We start from the raw sequence: 25,603 nt of genomic DNA, 5'->3' as shown, positions 1-25,603 counted from the left end.
AATAGTTTTTTGTAGCTTCTCTAAACTCCAAGTGAAGACTTAAATAAAGACCTGCGTAATTAAATAAAATCTCAGTGGGTCAGTGTTATCATATAACATGCAGGTTAATGCTGACACTTGCATAAAGAACTAGTTGAGGTAGAACACAATTAGATAAGATTGAGGTCAAACTATTTGTATGAATCATAGTAAAAGTGCTCATATGTATGCAGGCTTTTACCCCCGACCCCCTCGGGAGCATTGAGCTGACGTTGCCCATACTCTGATCCATATCTTCTTCTTCCCCTATGTCCTGTTTTCCTAATTCCCTCTCCCCTTACTCTTCTTCCTTATCCCACTTCCCTTTTTTATCACTACATTTATTCCTTCCATCGCCACCCTTTTTTCACTTTTTTCATTTAGTTTTTTTTACTTTTCTCACCCAGTGTGATCTCACCTTTCCTGCGATCAGTTGTTTACCTAACACTTTTTTGATTCACATACGGTCATGTGAAAATAAAGTTTTCACAGCGATCCATCCAATCGTGTAAAAAAAAAAGTACACCCTGATGAGTAACTGGCAGAACCACATTTAGCAGCAATACTTTTGAGTAATTGTTTTCTCCATGAATTTATCAACGTCTCACATCATTGTGGAGACATTGGCCCTCTCTTAATGTCCTGCCAGAGCATTTCAATCAGACCATTGCAACACCTTTCTTTTCTTTTTCAGCCATTATGTTGGAGACTATTGCTGTGTTTGGAATTATTGTTCTGTTGCATGCCCCATTTTTGGCCAATCTTTAGCTGTTGGATAGATGGCCTCACATTTGACTCTTAAATATTCTGGTATGCAGAGGCATTCGTGGTCGACTCAGTGACTGCAAAGTATCCAAGTCCTGTGTTTTTGGAACAAGGCCACATCATGACCTCTCCACCGACGTGCTTGACAGTTGGTGTGAGGTGTTTGCGCTGACATGCTGTGGTTGGTTTTTGCAAAGCGTTGCACTGTGCATTACCAAACATCTCAACTTCAGTCTTGTCTGTCCAAAGGACATTATTCCACAAGTCTTGTGGTTTGTTCGGTTGCAGCTTTGCAAACCTTAGCAGTACTGGGCATGTCCTTTATAGAAAGGTAGCCCTTCCAACAGGCCATACTTGTTCATTTTAGCATCATGTTTCTGAGGTCTGTAGAGCCTGAAATGTAGCTCTTGGTGCATAATCTGACCCTGGTTTGAATTTGCTGAGCCAGCAACTCCAGGGAAGATTGTGGCATTTTAGAGGTGCTTATACTTTGTTGGTCAATTGATTAGCAGTTTGTGACTGGGTGTACTTAGTTTTGCACAGGATTGCACAGAGTCCTGTGAAGTCTTGTGAAAACTTTTCTTCACAAGACTGTACTCTCGCTTTTTACTCATTTTTAACTCCCTTTTTTTCCATTCCCCATTTTCTTTATCCCCTCTCGTCCTTTTTCCATATCAACAGCCAGTCTGATAAATAATGCATCACAGCACATTAAAAACATTAGCAGGGTTCTTGGCTGTCAAAGAGAGGGAGGAGACGAGGGAGATGAGGGAATGGGTAACTCAAGTGTTGTGGGGAATGATGTGATTTAATATTAGCAGCTGAAAAGCGCCAGAAAAGGGTGAAGGTCCGAGCATTAATTGTGTTTGCGCCGCGTCCTCGTGTCCTCGTGCTCAAAGTTTTTTGCCTTTTGGGGAATCATCTGAAAGCTTGCAGATTCATAAGGGTGATGACTATATCAGCAAATTCAAAAGAAAAGATTTTAATGACATTTTGCAAAACACTGATTCTGCATCACACAGAACCTTGACCTTTCCCTTCTCCCTTTCATCCTTCACATTCCCCATCTTCTCCTCTCCTCTCCTTTTTTTCTCCTCTCTTCTGATCTCTTCTCCTTTCCTCTCTCCCTTCCCTTCTATTCCTCCTGGCAGCATGGCGATTGGCATTATTAAAAATTGATTGGCGGCGAGCGTTTAGCAGGGTGGCGAGGCGGAGAGGAAAATTTTGACAGGCAGGAGTGAAATGAAAGGAGGGCCTCGGCGGACACAGTGTGGAAAGGTCTCAGTGGGGGACAGCGTGTGTGTGTGTGTGTGTGTGTGTGTGTGTGTGTGTGTGTGTGTGTGTGTGTGTGTGTGTGTGTGTGCGCGCGCGCGCATGCACGCACGCACGCGTGTGTACTGGTGTGTGAGGCTAAAAGAAGACTGCAAGAACAATTTGCAATGAGGCTTAGGAGTCTGAAAACCCATGTAAGATAGAGTCTCACTGTACAGTATGTACTGTATGTGTTGGCTGCGCTGTACGTGCATATGTATCACATAAAAACACAAAGCCCACACTGATAATATTGTGGTGCCACATCAAACCTCTAGAGACAGACACATTCGCAGTAGCTCTGCTGACCCGGTGTTACCTTTCCTCTATCATCCCCTCTTTCTATCTTTCCCTTCATCCCTCTGCTTATCCCCCTTTCCAACCCTTCTCTCTCCTTTCATCTCAGATCAAATAATATTTCCAACCCATATTCCCAACCAGCTATTCCCCCAATGGCTGTAAGTGCTGCAGCTTTGGAGATTTTCAATACATTTTACCCTCAATTGCGGCTGAGTGATTCTAAAAAAGTTTTTTTTAGGAGGGGGGGGGGGGGGGGAGGTTGGGGGCGGGGGGTAAAAGCATGTGCCATTACATGATGCTAACTGGGTTCTTTGTCTCTTGCTTTCTTCTTTCTATGTCACAGATGAACAGACCGATCCAGGTGAAGCCAGCAGACAGTGAGAGTCGAGGAGGTACTGTACGCCCCTCTTTGTTGCCTTTTTTCCCTCCACTTCCATTCTTTGTTCTAGCCCTTCAAGCATGTTGCCTGCGCGTATCAGCCTCACCATTATCTGTCCTATTAAACGATGCCCCGTACCTCGACGCGGGCTGACAGCGCGGCCCAGCCAGACCCTCCAGTTTTCAGAACACATTATGTAAACGGCGCTCTTCCTGGCCAGTGTAGCCTCTAGCTCCTTTCCTTGAGTCTCATCATATGCGCTGATGCATGTACAAACGCGTATGCATACACGGAGATACGCATGACCTGTCATTTTCGAGGGGGAAACAGGTCACTTTGTTTGTCAAACACCAAGACAAACAAAGCAAACCCAATTTGACTAATGTCACAAGCTTGTGTCAGCCAAATGAACTGAAAATGTAAATGACAGGTCTGTGTCAATGAAAGTGAATTCCGGTCTGGTATTTTGTGTGCAGCGCGCCATATTGACAGCTAAGGCCGCTTAAAGCGAATTTTCTATGTCTAGACAAGTAGTGACCTGCTCCTGACATCAATCAATGGACTGTACAAGACAAGATTGATGCAGTCTGACCAATTTTGGCTGAAGTCTTTCAAAGTTTTCAGTTTTTAATATAACAGGCACCAGAGTGATTCTCCAGGCACAAGAAAGATGGAAAGGGTGAGGGGAGGGGAGGGGGGGAGAAGAAATGGAGCATGCAAGGAGTTCGTTGATAAGGTTGATAAGCAGTGGATGTCTACAGACTGAGAGAGGTGTTAGTTTGTACAAAAAAATAAATAAATAAAACTGCAAGGAATCCGCAACTTCCTCTTCTGTTTAGTTTGTTGGTTCTCTGAGAATGATTGATGGAAAGGGGGAGAAAAGAGGCAACACTGAGAATGAGGAAAGTGAAGGCAAGGCAAGACATCCATACTTCTCTGCCTCTTATCTAGTTCCCTACACTGCTGGTTTTCCAGGAAATTTCTTTACTTCTTGATCCCATATTTTCACACAGGAAAGCAAAGCAATATAATATAGTGCCAGAGTGTTAAATTGTACTGGTGGAGGAATAATTCATCTTTCAGTTGCACTTTCTGTTACAGCTCAGCAACGATGTGGTAATAATGGGGTAAAAGGGAAGGAATAAGAAGGTAATAATATGGAGATAGCAAGTTATTACCACTTAAATACCAAATCTATATCCAGTATGGCAGTATCCAGTAGGTATCATCTTTTATCAACAGCGGTTTTAGCTGAGTATGTTTGTGTAATGGGGTAATAAGGGGTCAGAAACTGGTGATGATAATAAAAAAAACAAATGTATGCCAAAAAACAAGGCAAAAACAATTATATTGATAACATAATCGTAACCTGTTATCAATAAAATCTTAACATTTGTGCATTTGAATTTTTATATACTGGTTTTAAAGTGTACTGGTGGTACCTTCTAGCCCCTTGTAACCCAGTTACATACATTTCAGTGTGATATTACTCAGCTAAAACCAGTGTTGATACAAGATGTTACAGCACTTGGTGGTGCCGCAGGATGAGAGGCAGGGTATAACCTGGACGGATTGCTGTCACAGGGCTAACACAGTGAGACACCTACAGGCAATTTAGGAATCACCAATTCACTTAAGTACTAGCCAGTGCACCCAGAAAGAACCCACACGGAGAGTACATGCAAGCTTCACACAAAAATCTCGGTCAGATTTCTACCTTCTTGGTGTGAGGCAGCAGTGCACCACTGCACCACCGTACTTACTATTATTTTACCTTTTCAGGGTAAAATAGTAGCAAATACTTCACATCTAAAAAACTGGCATGGATCACCAACTAGGCGCTTCTTATTGTAACAGTGCCAGAAGCCAACAGGTTTCGACCCACTGATTTAATGCTCTGGATTTTAAATGCTTGTCATAAGTTTAAATGCAAGATTGAAACTTGAAGACTATGGCTTTCTAATAAAATAAAACTAGATGCACTGGAGTAAGTAATACAATATTTCATCTTTAAATTACTTTAACAATAAGATAGCAAAAACTGAAAAATATTAAAGTAAATGAGATTCAAGTACAGCACTTGATTCAATAAGCACATTGCTTTCCACCACTGTTAACAAATAAGGAGAAGCTACTTTCAGTCATAACTTCTCTGATCGAGCTTCGTGAGAATGAAAACGTGCCACACAGTCAGTTCTGACATTAAGAGACCTTTAACTTGCCAGCTTCCAAGTACAAAGACCGCCTGATGACCAGGTGCACTAATGTGCCTTGATCTTGAAAAAAAACAGCTTTGTCCAACAAATTCACAGCTAGCAAGTGAGTGTCCTATATCCTGCTCTGTGCTTGCTCTAGTCAGACATCTCCCTCACCTAAACCAAACAGTATTTCCAGTACTGAGTCTGCAGATAACGCTGGCCATCTGCTACAGTGCGCTACGTGTGTGAGAAAGGATAACTGGGGACACCTGATTACCCTGACCCTGAGTTCATGTGTGAAAACTGATTTAGTGAAGATGGGTCTGCGCAAGTGATAAAAAAAAGGAGTACTGTTAAGTGTGGCAAAAATCAATAATGAAATTGGAAACTAATACTTTTTATGTATCCTGGTACAACTCGAGCCAACTAAATATTACTGTAGTGGGAGATCGGGGAGAGCCACTGTCATGTACTGTCTGTGTGCGTGAGAGAGAGGGGGGGCTTTACATCGTTATTGAGACTCTGGTGTATATTGATTTGCTCTCTTGCTGAATATGAGTGTGTGTGCGTGTGTGTGTAAGTCCTTTCACAAAGAAAGATGTAATGTTTATTGGTGGCTTCCCTGGAGAATTGTTGGGCACCATTGAGGTGTGTACTATGAATGTGTATGTGTCTGAGAAGATGTGAGGAGGAGGAGGGTGTGGGGGTGCAAACATTTCAAGATTTGCGAGTGCGTGCCTGTGCATATGTGTGTCCACCTCTGATATGCGCTACACTCTTGTAAACACTCACCATCCCACCCTGCCCCCTCCCCCGGTGCAAGGCCAGAGCGCAGATTAGTCTTGTTGACTTGGCAAGGACACCCTGTCAGGCACAAGCAGCGGGGAACGGACCCTCAACACGCATGCACGCACACACGGGCGCCCGCGGATACCCACACCTAGACACACATTAATTTGCAGAGCACATTCAGAGCCTCAATTGCACTGAGGCTCATTAGTTTCCGAACGTATACACCCCCTTTTTTCCACAAAGCTCAGATTCTTTGCGACGCGGGAACTGATGACAGCCATGCACATCGACACATCTGCTGCTTTCGCTTCCAGCACACTTTCGCTCTCAGCTTCACAATTCTCCTCGACCACTCATTGAGTGACTCGACTAACGCCGTCATGTGCTGACACTAATGAACTGATGCCGAACCTTGGTCTGTCCATATTTTATTAGAGACCCTGAATGACCGATTTGTATCCGATTATAACGTTCTACAATGTATTTGACAGCCTGTAAGTTTATATGTGAAAAAATTGGCAGTGAAAAAGAAAGAAATTAGGTTTTAATTATGAGTTACTTCACTAAAAAAAAAAAAGAGTGCTGGCCCTCATTAACATGACACAATAATTTTGAGTAAAATGCAACTGAAATATATAAAATCAAATGTTTTTTAACTCAAATTCAATCAAACTAATCATTGAAAAACATAGTTTAGTATAAACTCAGTGTATACCAATCAAATACATTTAATTTCACCAGTTGCATTAAATTTAATGTTTTGTACCAAAATTACGTGTAAGTTTTACATGTAATCAAGTTACTTCACGTCAGCATTTTGGGCATAAATATGGTGGAGGCTTTTTGCCAAAGAAGAGGCCAGCAGTTAATATATGCAAATGGATTATTGCTACGTGCTCATAAATGAGAATTAGACCCATAAATGCATTAGGTGTTGGCCGTGAGAAATGATAAAGTATTTTTCCTGACGCTTTACCTGCTGTAACCTTATACAGAAAGTAGGTATGCTGCTTCGAAGGTCTTAGCAAAGCTTTTCTTTAGCCATGGGAAAAATATGCGCATAGCCTCCCACATTCATACAGCTGTCTCCTGGATTCAGCATAATCTTTGACTTATGCATATTACTTCCTACTTCTGTATAATAATAATGACAATACATATGTTGTTCTTTGGGGGGGAAGGAAAAGTTCACTGGCAAGACTAGGGAACTGACCTTAGTTAAATTTTAATCATGTTCTGACCTGAGGAAAGGCACACCCACACAGCTGCCTTCTCTCATATCTGACACCTGTGACAGGCGCACTTCCTTGCCTATAGGTTGTAATTTTAAATGACTGATTCAATGGGGGAAAAAAATGTCAGACTGATGTGACAAGCAAGACCCATGCATTGTCACACTGTCATTGTGAGTTTCTATCTTGTCGTGCCATTTCATATCTGACAAAAACATCTGATGAAACAGCTACTAGGATGCTGCTTACAGGATGTTGTCTCACCACACATTATGCATTCACATTTATTTACACATAACATTTAATACAAGATGATTATCACTTGGTGGCTTATTTTCTGTAGAATCTGCACAAATAACATTCAACATGGTAGATTTTTCAGATCATTCATATTCTGGTTTGAAAATTACGACATGTTGTGGAATCCTCGGGAGGACCGAGGGACTTGGTGAAATTTCCTTCCACAATGGAACTGAAGAGTATGACTCCTGGTGGATGGGGTGCAGGAGGCAGTCATAAATAAATAAACAAAACCATTTAATTTGCCACAAATACCTCGCTCTAGAAGAGACCACTGTTGCTTCACAGTAGAAAGCAGTGACTGCTCAGAATCCTGAGTGGTGCTTCGTATTGCTTTCTTTTATTTCCATGTCATATGGATGTCTCAGCAGTGCTGGTTTGCCTTTGTGAGACATTGCTACAGCATAGAAATCATTCAAAAACTAACCAAAAACCAACAAAAATAAAACAAGACTAGCTGAAATGATTTTCTGAACTTGCGTCGGACCCTCTTTACTAAGCATTTATGCATGAAAACATCTTTGCTTTTATTTTCCAATTCTTCCCCCTGACAAATACCGTCTGTATGAAAATAATTAACAAAGACTACAACTAATGAACACTAAACTAAAGCAAAGCCATTCTGGAAACCAAGTGAAACTAAACCGAATTGAAAACAAAAACAAGTAATGAGAAAACACAAAACCATAAAAGCTCTGCAACCAGCCTCCGTGATGATCTGCTGTACGCCCGTTGCTCGTTACAAGTCCCCATCATCTCTTAATACTGGTGGCCTGGGCAGTGTGAGAGGAAGCATAAGCTGGACTAGCTGGCCAGCTCGCTTGGTAACTCCTGTTAATCTTCTCTCAACTGTCACTCTGCCAGAGTTATGTTTACAGTTTCATTCCCTGACTGTTTTTCCTGCTGAATGAAATTTAAAAAAAAACCCACCAAATCTCTGGGCAGCACTATTTCTTCTCACGCTTGAGTGAGGGAATTGCTGCTACACTGACTCACTATCCCTTCTTGAGGTACAAAGTGGTATTATATGAAAGTAACTTTAGTCAAATATCTCATCATCGCAACATAAGGGATGTTAAAGATGAAGCTGCCAGGCAGGAGGAAAAGAGGAAGCCCTCAGATGAGGTTCATAGATATGGTGAAGGAGGACGTGAAGTGGGTTGGTGTGGCACAGGAGGATGCTAGGGATAGGATGAGACGGAGGTAGGAAGGAAGGAACAGCCAAAAGAAGAAGAAGATAATCTCTCTACAAAGACATCTTCTACATAACATCATAGCTATTAATACTCCATATTCTGTTTAGTGTTATTTGCACTACCTGTTTTTGTCAAGGAAGTGCAAAGCAAGATGAAACAGATGAAGTCCAGAAATATAAAAAAAGATACAGAGCAGAAAATAGCTTATTTTCTCAGTATAAATGTAGGGAAAATATTACCTAGCAACAGCGTTCATAAAACTTGGAGAACATCTTTCCTTGGCATCTTTTATGACCTGGCTCATAAGCTCCAACATAAATCGGAGATTGACTCCACACTGCTTTTTTTTTCTTTTTTAGAAACATGGGCTTTATTTTAATTTACTAAATATTTTTAGCTAAAAACGACACCAACACCCAAGAGAGAGCATGACAGTGTCTGGTCTCCCTGCCACACCTTGTCAGGTATTAGCAATTAAATCCAGGGCAACAGAAACTTTCGCGCTACCGCTGCATAAGGAGTTGAGGTTGCAGAGGGGGCGTGACACGTGAAACCAGCAGCATAGCCAACTTATACAGTGGCAAACATTTACCACAGACACTGCATGTGTCACGCAAGCTGCACTGAATGTGATGAGAGAGAACATTGTTGTTAGCATCAGACATACTGTGCCATGGGGTAGTCATATTCCCAAAGGACAGAGACTCCACAGAAAAGGGCTTCCTCGCCTTGATTATGGTGCCCTGCAAATATGCAATGGGCAGCTGGTTAAACAGTAAACAGTATTAATACATTTTAAAGTGAATATGCAGAAACAGCTGTGCACCTCAAATAGACTGCATACTAAATAATAACATAATACACCAACCAGCTAGTCCATTTAAAATGCACATTACAGACTTTCAGCTCAGGAACAGCATTGAATTAGAAATACACTAGGACTGCAGCATTAGATTACATTACATAATTATTTTTTCTAGCATTATGAACTTTTTGTGAACTGTTATTCTACTATAACTTTCTCTTTTTGGCGTGTAGCTTCAACTCAGTTGTTTTTAACACAAATAAAGTTGAATTTCTAATGAAACTTAATCAAGCAGATTTTCAAGTTTGAAAATTGTTGCAATTGACTATATCACAAAACAAAACTGCATCTGATATTTGACCTGGTGCTTGTGTATCTAAGGCTTAGCAAAAATGCCTCCGTCTAAGCGACACAGCACGTCTCTTTGTAGAATACCAAAAAGCATCTCCTGATCTCCTGATCTCCTGATCGTGACCTATTCCTTTTTCCTTTTAGAAGACAGAAAGCTTTTTGTGGGCATGCTCAACAAGCAACAGTCAGAAGATGATGTGCGGCGCCTTTTCGAGTCCTTCGGCAGCATCGAGGAATGCACCATCCTCAGAGGTCCCGACGGAAACAGCAAAGGTGAGTTTATAGCTGTTTATGACTTTGAGCCGGCAGACTTTTTTCACAGGCTACTGCACAGAAATGATTTGGCCTTTCAAAGTTGGTGACTTTGCAAAGTTCTTCTTAAAACACTCCGCGCTGAGTGATGTCAAAGCGGGCTATTTCACAATCATCAGAGGAGTCGTTACATAAGAATACCGGAGATTCAGTAAATTTCAACAGTAAATGCCATTTGAAAGCTTTCGCCCAAAGGGACGAGAGATACAAACCAGCAGCTCTTTACAGATGAACCCCATTAACCTCGTGAGTCAACCTACAAGGCTCTGATAAAGAAAAAAAAAAATAAGTCACCCTCCTTATTAACCATCGGGCTTCATGTCATGCCAGAAAAATGCCCCTTTTTAAATGTTGTCAGAGTGCTACACAAGTTCACCGCATGAAGTTCATCAGTGGGCTTAGCAGCTAATCAATGAAACTCGATGATAACTAAGCCTGATGATTACAGTGGGCTTGATCATTCTGATTCCTCCGTGAAGCTCCATTAACAAGGCTTCATCAGCCAGCTTACTCAGCTAAGTGGGCTTTAGCTCAATAATTACTGAGAACTTGATCACTCAAATTTATCAGCGGCGCTTGTCAATAGTAAGCGACACCAAAACGCTGTAGCATTTTGAGCGCTATCTGAGGATCCTCGAAGTCGTTAATGACGCCAGATTGGCACATTTAGTCTGCTGAGCTTCGATCAACATTGATGTAGCAATCCGCAGCAAAGGAGGCTTTCTTCACTAAATATTTGTTACTGTAGAAAATTTATCCCAGGTGGGAAAAAAAGGAGGGGGGGGGGACTGTCTGCTTGTTGTATTGTTACTATAAATGCTTTGTTGTGATACTGTATGATATACTTCTCAGGAAACTTTTTTTTCCCTTTGTTCTCACGATCTCATTATCCCCTTACTCAGGTTCTCCTCTCTCTCGTTCTCTTTAAGGCTGTGCGTTTGTAAAATACTCCTCTCATGCTGAAGCTCAGGCAGCCATCGGTGCACTACACGGGAGCCAGACAATGCCTGTGAGTAACTGCGTGCGTGCATGTAGGTGTGTGAGAGAGGTGAGTCACACAGGGAGATGACTCAAATACTGCTTATATTCCTTATAAATTTAACTCGGGCTGGAGTTTATCAGTCCCAGTGAGGAAATTTGTCCTTAGGGCTATTCGATCTTTCCATCTCAGTTGAGCCATTTTTTACACTTTTTTTTTCCTGGGTTGAAAGATGAATCTATGAATCTATGTCATGAGATTTCTCAAATATTAGACCCATAGAGGAAATATTTTTCAAGTTACAGCGTCCTCTAAAGAAGAGGTGATCATATGCACAATATTTGCTTAAATTATAGTCAGTGGATTAGGACTACTGGGAAATGTTGTATACCTATAATTTTGGTAGGCACAGTTGTTATTTTTGTTTTTTGCAGCAGTTTTTATCTGTCATCCTGTTCTGCTGTTTAAAAAGAAATAGCTGCTAAAAACTGCTAAACATTCACATATTTAAAAAAAAGTTCAGCCTGGGACAGATGTAGTTACATTTTTCACTAAATTTACAAAGGCAGCACATTTAAATAATTATCAATTGCTTTGAACTTTGAAGAAACTGCTGATCTGCTGGGATTTTCCAGCACAATCATCTCTAGAGTTTAAAGAGAATGGTCTGGAAAAAGGGAAAATATCCAGTACTGATGTCAGAGGTCAAGGGAAAATGGCCAGAGTGCTACGAGCTGAAAAGGCAACAGTAACTCAGAGAGCATCTCTGAATGCAGAACATGTTGAACCGCAAAGCAGGTGGGTCTACAGCAGCAGCAGAAGAAGACCACACCAGGTGCCACCCCTGTCAGCTAAGAATAGAAAACTGAGGCTATAAATCACACAGGCTCAATTTCTCGGGACGCTTTGGGTCCCTTAGTACAAACTGTGCATTGTTTAAATGCCAGAGCCCTCTTGAGTATTGTTACTGAGCGTATCCATCCCCTGATGTCGACAGTGTACACATCCTCTGGTCAGTTCGCTACCTTGAACCTCCAGTGCAAGCAAAATAAACAAACTAAGGCATGTAGCCCTCGAATAAACCATTTGGATCTTATTAGCATCTGAAATCTTAAACATTCTTCATGGATACGGTGCATTTATATGGGTAATTTGCATATGTGGTGTTTCGTACACTAGGAAGATATTTTACATTGCAGCTTACTGTGCTGCATTACATCAGCTACAATAGTACCTACAACCTGCAATGGGCTGGCAGTAAAAGTTTGAAGAGTGGCTCATTAAAGGAGTCCAACAAGCATTTCTGAATTTATCTGAAGCACCAATTACATTTTCACATTGTTCATATTTTATTCATTGTACCTGTTATATCTCTATAGCTTACAGTGCAATGAGAGTGAGCTCACATTGCCTACCACTGATGAAAACGTTTGTTTGATTGGACAGTCAAAACTAAGAGCTATGAAAAAGAATTTGTTTACATGAGCCAAATTCAGAGTGCATAGCGATGTGTTCACCTGCACATGTACATGTATGTATTTAGTACTGGTAATATTTTTTTACAGGTTTCAGGGGAAAATAGTCAAGATCTGTCTTGATGTTTTGCTTTTTTGTTGTTTTGTGTTTGTTGCTGTATCTGACAAAAATCCCATAGAATACTCCCAAATCTGGCAGATTCCACACAAATTATCCAGCTGTTCCCACAAGCACAATGGTGGAGATAAAGTATTGCTGAGCAGCTTTGTGAAACCACTCAACTTGTGAGTTATGATTTAGGCAAAAAAGTACGATTTTGCCCTTCTGTAAAAGTGGCACTTTTTTCATAAATATTTAAATTGCTCTAATAATTGGAATATATTCATAACGGAAGCCTTGCAACAGGAAATTATGAAAATGTAAAAAAATTACATGAGAATGTAAGGTTGACTTAACATGGAATGTCCCTTTTAGTTATAACCCATCAGGACTTTTTGGGGAAAATGGGCACCAGTTAAAGCTCTGGGGGCCATTGCCTTGGCCAGAGATTTAAAACAGTATGTGTGTATGTGTGCTAATGCAAGCTTATGTCAGACGTCTATCGAACCACATTAACATGTACTTCCTGGCGTGTGTGTGTGTGTGTGTGTATGTGTGTGGGTGGATGGGTGGGTGCACAGGGGGCCTCATCCAGTCTGGTGGTAAAGTTCGCCGACACGGATAAGGAGCGCACCATACGCCGCATGCAGCAGATGGCTGGTCAGATGGGCATCTTCAACCCTATGGCCCTGCAGTTTGGAGCCTATGGAGCCTACGCTCAGGCAAGATGCCCCACAGAACTCCTTTTTTTATCCACAGTTATTTATTCAGTGAGCCACAGAGATTAAACAGAGCGCTCGAGCTTAGCTCAAATTTAAATTTGAAAAGGCAAAAGAAGAAGCAAAAGTCATCAAGTCAAATGTTAATTTAAAAAAAAAAAAAATTAAAGGATAGATGTTCTATAAAGTTTAATACATGGTTTTCACCTCCTAATATGCTGTTTCCCATCTCTGTAGCAGCATTTCTGCTATAGCTCTACTTCTTATGCTTTTTTTGTCTTGCTTTGCTTAGCTCAGACTCACAGGTCTTTACTTTTATTACTTTCTGCTTTCCCTTCTTCTTCACCACCTGAAGGTGCAGCAGCAAGCAGCACTGATGGCATCTGTAGGCCAAGGAGGCTACCTCAGTCCAATGGCAGCCTTTGCTGCTGCCCAGATGCAGCACATGGCCACCATCAATGGCCTCCCCGGAGCACCGCTGACTCCCACGTCAGGTAACTGGTTTAAGGTCAATTGTTAAAGTACCTATCAGAGTTTTTTCAGAAAGTGCATCTACCACAGTGCATGCATTGTGGATTATACTTCTATACATAAATATACATGAGCACAAGCTAGCATTAATGTTCCAGAGGGGGGCTGACAGCAGACAATCTGGTGTCACTGGAAGCCAAGAACCCAAATCTGAAACCCTAAACCTTCCATCTGTGCACATGAGACTTTTGACTTTTATGAGCACTCAGTGCTACTGAGTGCTCATAAAAGTCTTTACAGGTCATAAAGGTCATCTTAAGGTTAAGTACATACAACATAAAATAAATCAATAAAATTGAATAACCATATCCATCAAAGAAATACATCAGGTTGATTCTTTAGTCTAAACACCTGGTTACTGTGGTTACAGATTTACTCAAACACTAAAACTGGCTCAGGGGGTTGGGAAGCGCATCTGCAACCGGAAGGTCGCTGGTTCGATCCCTGGGTTCTCTGTCCTGGTCGTTGTGTCCTTGGGCAAGACACTTTACCCTACCGCCTACTGGTGTTGGGCAGAGGGGCCGATGGCACGATATAGCTTTCCTTGAAAAGCGCTATATAAATGCAATCCATAAATTGGCTGACTGAAGTGTTAACATGGCCCTACAACATAATATATCTGCACTGCATGACACAACAGTCTGGATAAAAGGATTTTTTTTTGTTTATTCACTTCCATCATGCCGTCTAAAGCGAAGACATTAAAATAAGATGTGGAAAATCGAATATAAGTATGAGATCCTTTTGAAAACAGCAGCACCAGCTGTTTAATAAAGTGTAATATTAATGACTAAAAATAGTTTATTCTTTTAAGACCCGACTCTAAGACTGCAGTGGAAATAAGATACAGCCGAAAGGAAGAAAATGCATGTTTCTGGATACACCCAAGGAATGTAAAAGAAGATCATTCTGGGAACACATAATTAGCAATCATTTGATATCAACACAGTATTCACTAGTCTCAGAAAATACGTCTGAGAGTCACATCTAATGGCTGTTGTTTCACTGTAAGGGCCATACTTGGACAAGAAATCAGCCCTGACATTTAGTGTCTTCACCGGCCCACTGGACCGGCCCTCCTGACATTTGCAAGAGTTACTAGGTGGCCAGTCAAAGTAAAACTTTTCCATAATGTCCTCGGGGTGGAAAAATTGCATTGTTTCTCTCTGTCTCTGTCTGTCTGCCCCATGGCTGCAGGTGGCAGTACTCCACCAGGCATCAGCGCCCCCACAGTGACCAGCATCCCATCTCCAATTAGTGTAAATGGTTTTACTGGCATGCCGCCCCCGCAGGCAAATGGACAGCCCCCCGCAGAAGCAGTTTTTACCAACGGGATACACCATTATCCTGGTAAATATGATCATCTCAGAGACAAACGCACACACACACACACACACACACACAAAAATTCAAATGTTAAAGTATGATTTTTTTCAATGTAGACACACGTCCACTGTAAAGCAGCCATCAACAGGAAAAGCGTGCATGATGTTGGCTTACACACTAGGATAGCCTTTAAGCATGTTCATGGGGGGTGAGGCCAGATGAATGTAGTCCACAGAAAGCAAGCAAGTTGAGGCGATTATCGTTTGGCAAAGGCGTTCGGGCTGCCGGAGTCTAACTATGCGCTTGTGTCATGAGCCGTGGTTAGTACCTTATTGGATGTGTTTGGTTGTCTTGTCTCCCCAGTGTTGCAGGAGGTGGTTTTTAGAGAGGACTCAGAGAAAAACGGCTTGGGCGTGGCTCCGCGGAGTTGTTTTGGGGTTCAGGGTGGCTGCTTCCTCTCATCTCTCTCCGAAGGTAGCGCTCTTTCCCTCCCACCCTCATCCCTCATCCCTTTTCTTTCTGAGCTCAGGGACAGGAAGATATCATTTCAAAGCCATTGGGACCAAACATTCTTTCTTTTTACATTTAAAACATTTTAAAAAGAAGGAAAGAAAGAGGGAAAATTCAAGTTTGTGAGTGAACAGTAAAGATTTATATTGCTTCAAATATCTGAAATATTTTCTGCTCTGTAATATGCTCTGAAAAAGACTCTGACTTCGTGTTTCCAGACACTGTCATAAAGAAAAGTTCTTTGCAGTGTATACAAATACAAATCATCTTGTTAGAATAAACCTATCCCTGTGGCTGCTACATTCACAAACTTGCAATTCCCCTGGCAAAATGTATCACAGTGTTACAAAGGATGATAATAACACAGACAGCTGAATTATTTTTGAACAGGATTTCACCTGGTTTTTTTTTTTTTTTAAAGGTTCTTTGAGCCCATAACTCTTCTTCTTTTCTTCTGGCTATCTGTTGCTGTTTTTCCAGTGTTACTGTTAGTCCACAGCGTGCTCGGTGTTACTTTGGTTTTAAAGGATACTGGCGTTATCAGTGTGTACATGTTTATCAGTGTGTGTGTGTGTGTATATGTGTGTGTGTGTGTTCTCAGTGGTGTATTTATTGTGCATGCGTTGTACGCACGGGTGTGTAGCATTAAGGTGCGGCACAGTGCCGGCGGTAGTTCAGATGCAGGGAGAGTTTGCTGTAGATCTGTGAACATGTGAAGTGAAAGCAGCAGGCGTATCCACTGTTACGTGCGTTGTGCTCGTCCTGTTGTTGTACATGTAAAAAATAAATGTGTTTCTTGTTTTTTTTTTTAGGTTTTCTGTGATAGGCACAAGTTTAGGTACATTTTTTTCTTTGTTGTGGTGACAGTGGAGCCATGTGTTGTTGGTTGTTTTCTTTTTTGTTTTGTGTGTGTGTGTGTTGGTCTTAACTGTGGTTTATCAAAGTTTTGCTTTCCTGCTTTTCTTAAAAAAAGAAGAAGAAGAAAACTTTTGAAATGCTTTGGGGGAAACTTTTAAGTATAAGGGTCTGGAAAAAGAGAAGGGAGAGGTTCAGAATTCAGTTCCTCACACACCGAAGTGAAGTGAGTTGACTCCACGCTGTTCGGCTCGCTAACCTTTCTGCTTTTTCTTCTCTCCATCGCTCTCCTCCTTCTCATCCCTGCTATATATTACTCTCTCCTTCCTCCGTGCCCTCTCCTCCATCTACATTCTCCCTCTGTCTCGCTCCCCCTACACACACACCTCCATCCATCTGTGCTCCCCCACCACCACCACCTCCTCCTCTTTTTTCTTCTCTTCTCTGTGTCTCTGTTGAAGCAGCTCAAAGTCCCACTGCAGCTGATCCTCTCCAGCAGGCTTACACAGGAGTCCAGCAGTATGCAGGTCTGTCTGTCACTCTCACTGCACCAATGATATGTGTGTCTGCATATGTATGCGTGTGTGTGTGTGTGTGTGTGTGTGTGTGTGTGTGTGTGTGTGTGTGTGTGTGTGTGTGTGTGTGTGTGTGTGTGTGTACAGTAGGAAGGGAGGCCAGACTACGGAAAACAGGACAAGGATAAGCATACCTTTGTTCGAAATTAAAATTTTGATATTGTAACATTAAGTGTTTCAGTCTCACTCCATCAGTTTGTTCTCTGCACCGCGTCGGGTGTGCAACACGTTAGACTCTATTGTGCGCTATCTGATCGATTGCCTGCTGTGCCCCTGCATATATCACATTGTTTATATGTATACAAGTGTGCGCTCTAGTCATGACTGTTATCTGATCCGCGGTGTGTGTTTGTGTGTGTCAGCAGCCTACCCCGCTGCATACGGCCAGATCAGCCAAGCCTTCCCCCACCCTCCACCTATCATCCCACAGCAGCAGCGAGAAGGTAACGCTCACGCACGGCATGCTCCTGAAATACTCATACACGCTGGCGGGGTGATTTGAAATGTTGCCAGTCAGTTTTTACGAAAAGTACAAATATTCAGCAGTGTTTTGGGGTGTTTTTGTTTACCTGATACAAAACAGCTTTTTTATTATTGGTGCTTTTTGGTTCGGTAATATAAAAAAAACAGAGGACAGAGTTGAGAATGAGTCAAAGAAAAAGAAAAAGAAGAATATTACTGAGCATCTCAAACTCAGCTGTAAGCCTTCTCATGAACCGAATGACCGCCAAGCTCAACACCCATGCCTGGGACCTTACTGCCCTCTTGTGGAAGTTAAGATAAAAATTGCAGATGATTTCACAGCTGTGGCAACCCAGAGGCCATATTTTAAGCATTTGGGAGTCATATAGTAAGGGGTGCCATAAAATTATCAGTATGAAGGTTGTTAGTTTTCATGATACTTGACATTCAGCAATCACCTGACAACTTAAGGTTACCATTCAACTGTGACTGAAGCCTTGGAGAAAACTGCTCTACACTTTTTATGGGTTTTATTCGTGTTTCATTTTTGCAACTCTGGAACCTTAAAACTAGGCAAATATTAAGAAACACATTTAAGGAAAAAAAATTTTAATGTGAAACTGGGCATAAAGATGGTCTGATGCAGAAAACTGGAACATTTATTTTGTGTTTTTCACTCTGATGCATTTTAAATTCTAGTTTAGTCAAAACAACAATCCAAACATGCGAGATTAACTACCACATAGGACCGACACAGCTAGAAAACAAAGAAAACTGATGAAATTACGCAATCAAATGTTGAAATGTTCATCTTGATTGGTTTCTGTGAGAGCTTATGTTAAAAAAAAATGTAGGTCTTTTCTAAAATAACCAACATTATTCTATTTTTGGCAGAAAATTGAGTTTATACATCATTTATAAGAAGCTGTCAGAGGCAACTGACTTTCACTGCCTTTTAGCCCACTTTGACTAACAATGTGCTCTTCTACCCTCTTTATCTTTTACTTTACACTTTAAATAATTTCTTACTGTCATCACAGAGTTTTCTCCTCTCGTGGTCTGCCTTTCCCATTCTTACTCCCCGTCTCTTTCCTTGACCCTTTTCTCTGACCTTTGCCTTTTTATCTCTCTCTCTCTCCCTCCCCCTCTCTTCTCTCGCCTTTCTCCGTTTCTTTCCATGCAGGACCGGAAGGCTGCAACCTGTTCATCTACCACCTCCCTCAGGAGTTTGGAGATGGAGAGCTGATGCAGATGTTCCTGCCATTCGGTAATGTCATCTCCTCCAAAGTGTTTGTGGATCGGGCGACAAACCAAAGTAAATGCTTTGGTGGGTAAAAATGAACAAAACCAAACGATTATTGGTTATTTATTCCTGATTATTATTATTCTTTTTTTTTCCTAATCACCCTTTTTTTGCACTGCAGTCAATACTCCCTTCCCACCCCCACGCCTTCCCTACCCCCAAACCTCTTGACACCTCTCCCTTTAAAAAGATGAACAAAAGAGCAGATCGTTTCTCTGCAGGTGTGCTGTTACTAATAAGAAAGAGTGGATACTTTGGATATTTTGTTTTCCTTTTCCAAGCGTTACAGACAGCTGAGATCTGAGAACTCAGCGGCCCGTTTTATCTTTCGATTACGACTGTGCTCTTCGTGACATTTTGTATAATACAAATGTGGGTTTTTCAGTCGCATGCCCCTGACTATAGCTTCCTTTCAGCTAAAAACAAAAAAAAGGGATGCATGCCAAGAACGTAACTTCAGAATCCCACAGTTAGTCTGCCGTGCAAAGACAGAAAACTGCCATCTCACGTCATGCTGCTGACAGTGCAGCGTAGTCGAACGCATAATTATGTGGCAAATTATAAATGGATTGTGGAGAATGTTTTATGGAGAGTCCATCAGGTGCAACCCATTTGCAAATTAGCTTTCGCTCACTAATACGCTGCATTAATGTATTTCCTCAATTCATGTTGGCGTTTTTGTGATGCGGGTTTTAATTTGTTATTTGACGCTTTTTTTCCCCCCACATCACAGTGGAAGTTAAAAAGCAAAACTGAAATGTTGCACTACCATATTGATGTTTTAGTTATAAAACCCCATTATCCTGTAATCCTGTTGTTGTTGTCATACTATTACACATCTGTGTGATGTTAGTTTAATGTGCTTTTTTTTTAATAATCACACTATATTAGATTTACGCTTACAACTAGTTGTTTCATGAATGGTAACTGTTTTTTAGTTTTATGTGCTGATTAAAGGTTTTCATTATCGTTCCAGTTTTCATATCATACACACCTGTAAATGACTATTGGATCTTAATGAACTCATCTTCACATTCCATGTTTTTAGTGTCCCAAACTGCTCTTGCTTCTTCATATAACAATATCTCCTCCTTTCTCTTTCTCTCTCTTTTGGCCTTTCCCCCAGGGTTTGTAAGTTTCGACAACCCAGGTAGTGCCCAAGCTGCCATCCAGTCAATGAATGGCTTCCAGATCGGCATGAAAAGACTCAAGGTGCAACTGAAGAGGCCAAAGGATGCCAACCGTCCCTACTAGCCCGCGCCCCAGCCAGCCACCGCCACCCTGGCGGCCGGGGCAGCTGTCGAACACAGGGAAAGACAGGTTAGGCATCAGTGTTGACTCCTTGAGGAACACCTGTTGTCAGTTTAGTTTCACAGGTGGTTTCTTGAGTGCATGCACAGCTATTGCAAATTATACTGGCAAACACTCACCAAACAAAACCAGGTGTTGACATTCCCACAATCCTCCCAGGACCATGACTACAAACCTAAATAAATAAATAAAAATAATGTAACCAATACATTGAATTGTATAAAATATAAAAATTGTATAAAGAGAGCCTATGAGATATTAAAGTTGAAACATTTTGTTTAAAAAAAATGTGCTCGTGTTGAATTTGATGCCAGCAACACACAAAAAACAGTTAGAAGCATGGTATGTTTACCACTGCATTGCATCACCTCTTCTCTTAACAGCACTCTGTAAGGGTTTGGGAACCAATGAGACCAAATGTTCACCTATAGAGAGCAAAATCTTCCCCAGTCTTCCTTGTTAAAGGATTTTCTGCCCAAGAATCCGCTGTCTTTTGTTTCATAAATTTTTGAAAAAAGAACTGACAGGCCTAGACTGTATACAGGTAGTTATAGCTGCTCTTAATATGAAGCAACGCTGTTGTAATACCCGCAGAATGGGGTTTAGTGAGGATGTAAACAAGGCCTTATCTCAAAAAGACAATTGAATGGCAGCATATGTTGCTTCAAAACCTCTTTGTAACATTCACTACCACCAAGTCTCAGATGTTCAAGTTATCCATGTGATGTACAAAAGCATTTACAAACCTATACCATCTGAGAAGCTTTTACACTTCTACTATTTACCTCAGAGAATGCAGCATCCATGCAGGACAATTAGAGATTTTGATTCAAGGACTATTCCTCTTCATGTTAAAAATGTTTTGTTTGTTTTTTATCTTTACATGATAGTCAAAACGTTTTTGGATGATGCACTGGTATACTTGTACAGTAGTAATGATTTCCACTACACAAAATGCTTTTAATGCAGAAGCATCAACATCAGTTTTCAGCTTTTTCAGTATCTTGTGATCCTCTGATTCAGCCTCGTTGAGAAACTCTTCGTTTTAATCCCCAATTGTGTTCACTGTTGTGCATGAAAGCACTCACTGAGCATGCTCATGTTTTCATTGAACAGTGAAATGATTAAATCGTTTTTCCTGCTAAAGAACAAGAGGAAATTTTGCAGCTGTTGTCTTACCCTTTATTGAAGATGACAATAATGATTTTTTTTTTTGTTATCATTAGTCACATGCAGATATTTCCCAAGACAAGCTGAGAGTGAAACGTGACATTTCAGGGAATTTCAGCAGCGACTGCATTGTCTAAAACTCCTGCAGCTTTAACCTGCTGACAGCTGTGTTACAGTGCCTCACGTGCAGCACACACACCTAACAACACTCTCGCCAGAGCGCCGTGTGTTCTTGGGCAAACAAGTGTCACTCACATCGCCTTCTTCGGCGGAAAACACTCTTAGCTCCGTGCATCATTCGCTGAAAACAAGAGTGCTGTGATGCACAGCGCTAACGGAAATGTCCCACACACACAGGGGGCAAAGCAGACTAGTTAAAACATATTGAGAATATAAGATGTTAAATGTAATTGTGAACCATAAGACGTGTCTATCTATACTGAAAGTGAAACCTTGTTTTGATGTCAGCTTCCAGGCTGGCCGAAAAAAGTAGCCTCCTCTATTTGCAGAACGACTTTACAGTAAATGACCCTGTATGTTACCTCGTAGGTAAAAGATAATTGGTAAATGGTTCAGCATGTTGCACAGGGAAGAAAGTGCTTCCAAGGGAGAGGCATTTATTACCCCTCAGGCAGGTAATTGTGCTGTTCCTCTTTGTCTCCTCCCTTCATCTGTGTGATGGAGAGTTTAGGCTGTGTCGTTCATTCACTACTGATGACTTCATTCAAGGGCAACTTATCACCCACTCACAAACTAACTGAACCATACCAGACAGTGTCCTGAGGCAAATCACTGCAGGTGGAAGAGCAATCTCATATGAATTTGTCATCAAATGTGTGCCGCCACTCCTTTTGATATGTAAAATGATTTTTTTAAACTGAATGTTGGAGAAAACATCTTCTGATTTCCTTTTTTTTTTTTTTCCCAGAGCATCATTACGCTCTCAACTGATTAGCGAGCTGCTTTTCGACTTGCATCACCAGCTTTACTATTGGTATTATCATCTAAAAAAATAAAAATAGAATAAAATAGAATAATAACACACTGTTGGCACAACAGCAAGCTAGAGTACTCTTATTTAACATCTAATGACACGGTAAGGTGTGTCTCGATTAGAATCCCTTCACCATTTCAAAAACAGGATTGAAGAGTTTGTTTTTTAATAGAAACGAAAAATTTGTTTCATCGCGTAGAAGATAACAACGGAGCTGCAGCCAGGAAGCCAGATTAATTCACTGCAGGATGAGCACTGATTTGTTTTGAAAATTGTCTCAGCAAAATGATCTTTGTTTATCCACACCAGGACTTAGAGTCTTAGTGCTGGCTAAGACGCTTTAGAGAGGCAGGTGTCCTGTTAAGTATTCTGCACCGCTCCATCTGCATGTAAATACAGCAAAAATCAACAGAGAAGGAACACACAACACTGGTGACGTCATTGCTTCCAAAGAAAAATTAATTTAAAAATCAAAGCAAATATCTCTCCGTCATTTTTCTTGTTTTCCGGTATAATGTAGAAATGTGTAATGAAAGTTCAACGGCAAGCGACCTAGCTGTCTCATTCAATTATCTAAATCAGATCCAAGCAAGTGCACAAATGAACCGCAAAGCTAGACACACCTTCAAACCCCACAGCTGCTGGTATCAAAGTGCAGTTTTCGTGGGATACTTCTAGGAACCTAAGCAATCTGCAGAAAAGCTCGAGCCAGTGGCTATCCTGTGGAAAAGTGCAAGCATCAATGCATCGAGGTGCAAAACGTGAAACCTTGTGTTGTTTCTCCACACATTCCTTTACTCAAACAGTCCCTTTTTCTTCTGTGCTTTTCAGGTTTTGTTGAGCTGTTGATTATTTGCTACCCACCACTGAGTGCAAACTCAACATCTGGACCACTGAGGCTGCTTCAGAAAACAGAGGAGAGAGAGAGAGAGCGATGACCGAGTCAAGGACACCTCCTTTTTGGATGTACTAAAACTTTGGAACTCAGAGTGAATTTGTACCAGCCTGGTTAGCCCCAGGACTTTTTTTCCCCTCTTCTGCACACATATACACACTTCTTTCCCCACAAAACCCTGCTTGAATGACAGCTACCTTTTCTGGACCACAAAAACTTTTACTTGAACAAAGAAAGGAGGAGAAAAAAGTAAAAGAAACTACATCAAACCTCCTTACAATGACCAACCCCGCTGAACTCTTGAAAGGAATACGGATGTCAAAAGTCCAACAAGAACAAAACTTTGAAAATAAAAATAAAAATAACAAAAAAAAAAAAAAAAAAACAACCACAAAAAAAAACCACAAACAAAAAACATAATAGCGGATTGCCGTAGGAGATCTTTCATTAAGATAGTGTGGAGCAATTGAGTTTTGAAGACCAATTTTTAAGATTTGAAACAAGAAGGGACAAATTCTCTGAGAGAGAACTTAAGTAGGAATGTGACATTTTCACGACACAGATTGGCTTCGATTTGGGATGGCCATCTTTAGCTCGGAGTGCCTGTCCGTTTCCAGGGGATACCGTTGCCGAGGAGCGCCATAGCAACAGTCTCCAGGGAGTCTTATCCATCATTCCTTAGTTGTTTTAGGGACCAAAAGACCAAACATTTTTATTGCTGAGGACTTGTAGCTCTAATATACTCGGACCACTGCATCTCTGTCAGCCAGCGTGGCTGGGGAGTTGCACTTAAAAGAAGTGTACATTACGAATATATACAACACATGTATATATACATATATATTGCTGATATGCTTTTTGAATACAGGCAAAACTATTTCAGATGACCAAATGGGGTCTCTCACTTCGCTAGTTTACAATTACTCAAAATGTTTATTTTTTTCTCTTCTCATTTTGTCTCGGGAGGGATGGCGAGTGCATGGGAGGGGCTGCTCTGTATCACAGCCTTATCTTTTTTAACTTGACATCCTAACCTCATAGATAGAATAACATCAGAAATGTTTGAAATATATGAACTTGTTTATATTTGCAGTACATATATATGTATAACAGGCATTCAAGCAAATGTATTCATATATACAGTATATATGGATAAATAGATATTAATCACAAATATATGTATTTATATGCACATATTTTATATATGTGTGTCTGTATATAGAACGGCTACTGACTATGTTGAGCTGTAATTTTTTTGTAGATTTTAGCTGGAGTTTGAAGCATTGCTCTGCTTGGGAAGAATCGCAAATCTGGCAGCTCCCAAAACTGCAGGCATTCCTTTCTCTGATTACCTATATGCTGACACACAATATATTGCTAAAAAGATTCATGTGTGATGAAACACATATGGTGTACATATTATCTGAAAATGCAAAAAGCCAATCTCAGTAGCAGGCTTTAAGAGAATCAGGCTAGATGATTTTAGAGGAAAAGGACAATTATCTTCGACTCTATTCCAAACATATCTTTTGAGCTTACACACACACACACACACACGCACACATGCATACACACACAAACTTCTCTTTGAAACTTGAACCAAAATGAAAATGTCTCACAACCCTTGCTCTCTTTTGCATTCAGTAAAGTGCATGTAGCGTATGGGCTGTCACCATGTCAAGGTGTGCCTTGTCACCTGCAGAATCTGCCATCAAGCACTGTGCTCTCAGAAAACAAAGAAAAAAAAACTGAACACACACACACTACTGCAAGTAGCCAGCGCGCTATTATGATGTCAAAACTACAGCCTGATCCATATCATTTTTTCAGCTGCGTAGAGAGCTTCAGTGCATGTCAAATATAACAAAAATTGTCCAAGCACTGTTGGTCCATCATTGTCTTTGGGGGGGGGGAAAGCATTTAGGTCTAATGTAGATTCATGCGATTAGGTAACCTTCTAGCACAGGCACTAACTTTTCAAGTTGTGTGCAAGGCACCTGAGACTAAGTTCCACTAGTTGGAAGGTAATAAAGGGTAAAAATCAGGGCTGAAATGGGCACAATGTGGCTTGATAAGGGATGCGACTGAGCTTACTGGACCGAGGAGGATTTTAACCCTCTCAAGGCAGGCGTTGCAGATTTGTAACACTTAAAAGCTAACAACCTGATTACCCCACATACATATTTTATGAGGTATTTTTACTCAGAAGTACCACTGCAGGTATTCTTTTGTGCATTAGCAACAAAAACTTAGTTTGAGCCTGAGAGGGTTAATGGCTGTGAAGGAGATGTGATATTGATGAATATGTCATAGAGCTGGCTTCCCTTTGAACAGAAAAAAAAAGGATTTATACTTGACATGAAGCATATCTTTTAGAAATTGTTATATTGCCTTACGTTAAGTCTTCATGCAATTATATATATATATATATATATATAT

General features: G+C 41.0%; 1 protein-coding gene across 16 annotated transcripts in view; it reads left to right on the top strand.

Moving 5' to 3' along the window:
* Positions 1-25,570, top strand: part of celf4 (CUGBP, Elav-like family member 4) — a 91,309-nt gene extending 65,739 nt beyond the window's left edge. Inside the window, exons 3-14 of one of the 16 annotated variants that reach the window (XM_080890493.1) lie at positions 2,738-2,786; positions 9,795-9,920; positions 10,889-10,968; positions 13,095-13,235; positions 13,588-13,726; positions 14,961-15,113; positions 15,453-15,563; positions 16,916-16,981; positions 17,392-17,472; positions 18,675-18,818; positions 19,921-20,114; positions 23,101-25,570. In XM_080890493.1, the coding sequence (XP_080746619.1) occupies positions 2,738-2,786; positions 9,795-9,920; positions 10,889-10,968; positions 13,095-13,235; positions 13,588-13,726; positions 14,961-15,113; positions 15,453-15,563; positions 16,916-16,981; positions 17,392-17,472; positions 18,675-18,818; positions 19,921-20,048 (1,218 nt within the window). In that variant the 3' untranslated portion in view covers positions 20,049-20,114; positions 23,101-25,570. Of the gene's footprint in view, positions 1-2,737; positions 2,787-9,791; positions 9,921-10,888; positions 10,969-13,094; positions 13,236-13,587; positions 13,727-14,960; positions 15,114-15,452; positions 15,564-16,915; positions 16,982-17,391; positions 17,473-18,531; positions 18,819-19,920; positions 20,115-23,100 lie in introns of those variants that run through there. The other 15 variants (XM_080890494.1, XM_080890491.1, XM_080890492.1 and 12 more) reach the window with 15 other exon arrangements.
* Positions 25,571-25,603: the final 33 nt, after the last annotated feature.

This window comes from Rhamphochromis sp. 'chilingali' (assembly GCF_963969265.1).
Source record: "Rhamphochromis sp. 'chilingali' genome assembly, chromosome: 9".
In the NCBI taxonomy this organism is placed as follows: domain Eukaryota; kingdom Metazoa; phylum Chordata; class Actinopteri; order Cichliformes; family Cichlidae; genus Rhamphochromis; species Rhamphochromis sp. 'chilingali'.
This window is presented reverse-complemented; position numbering and strand designations above follow the sequence as displayed.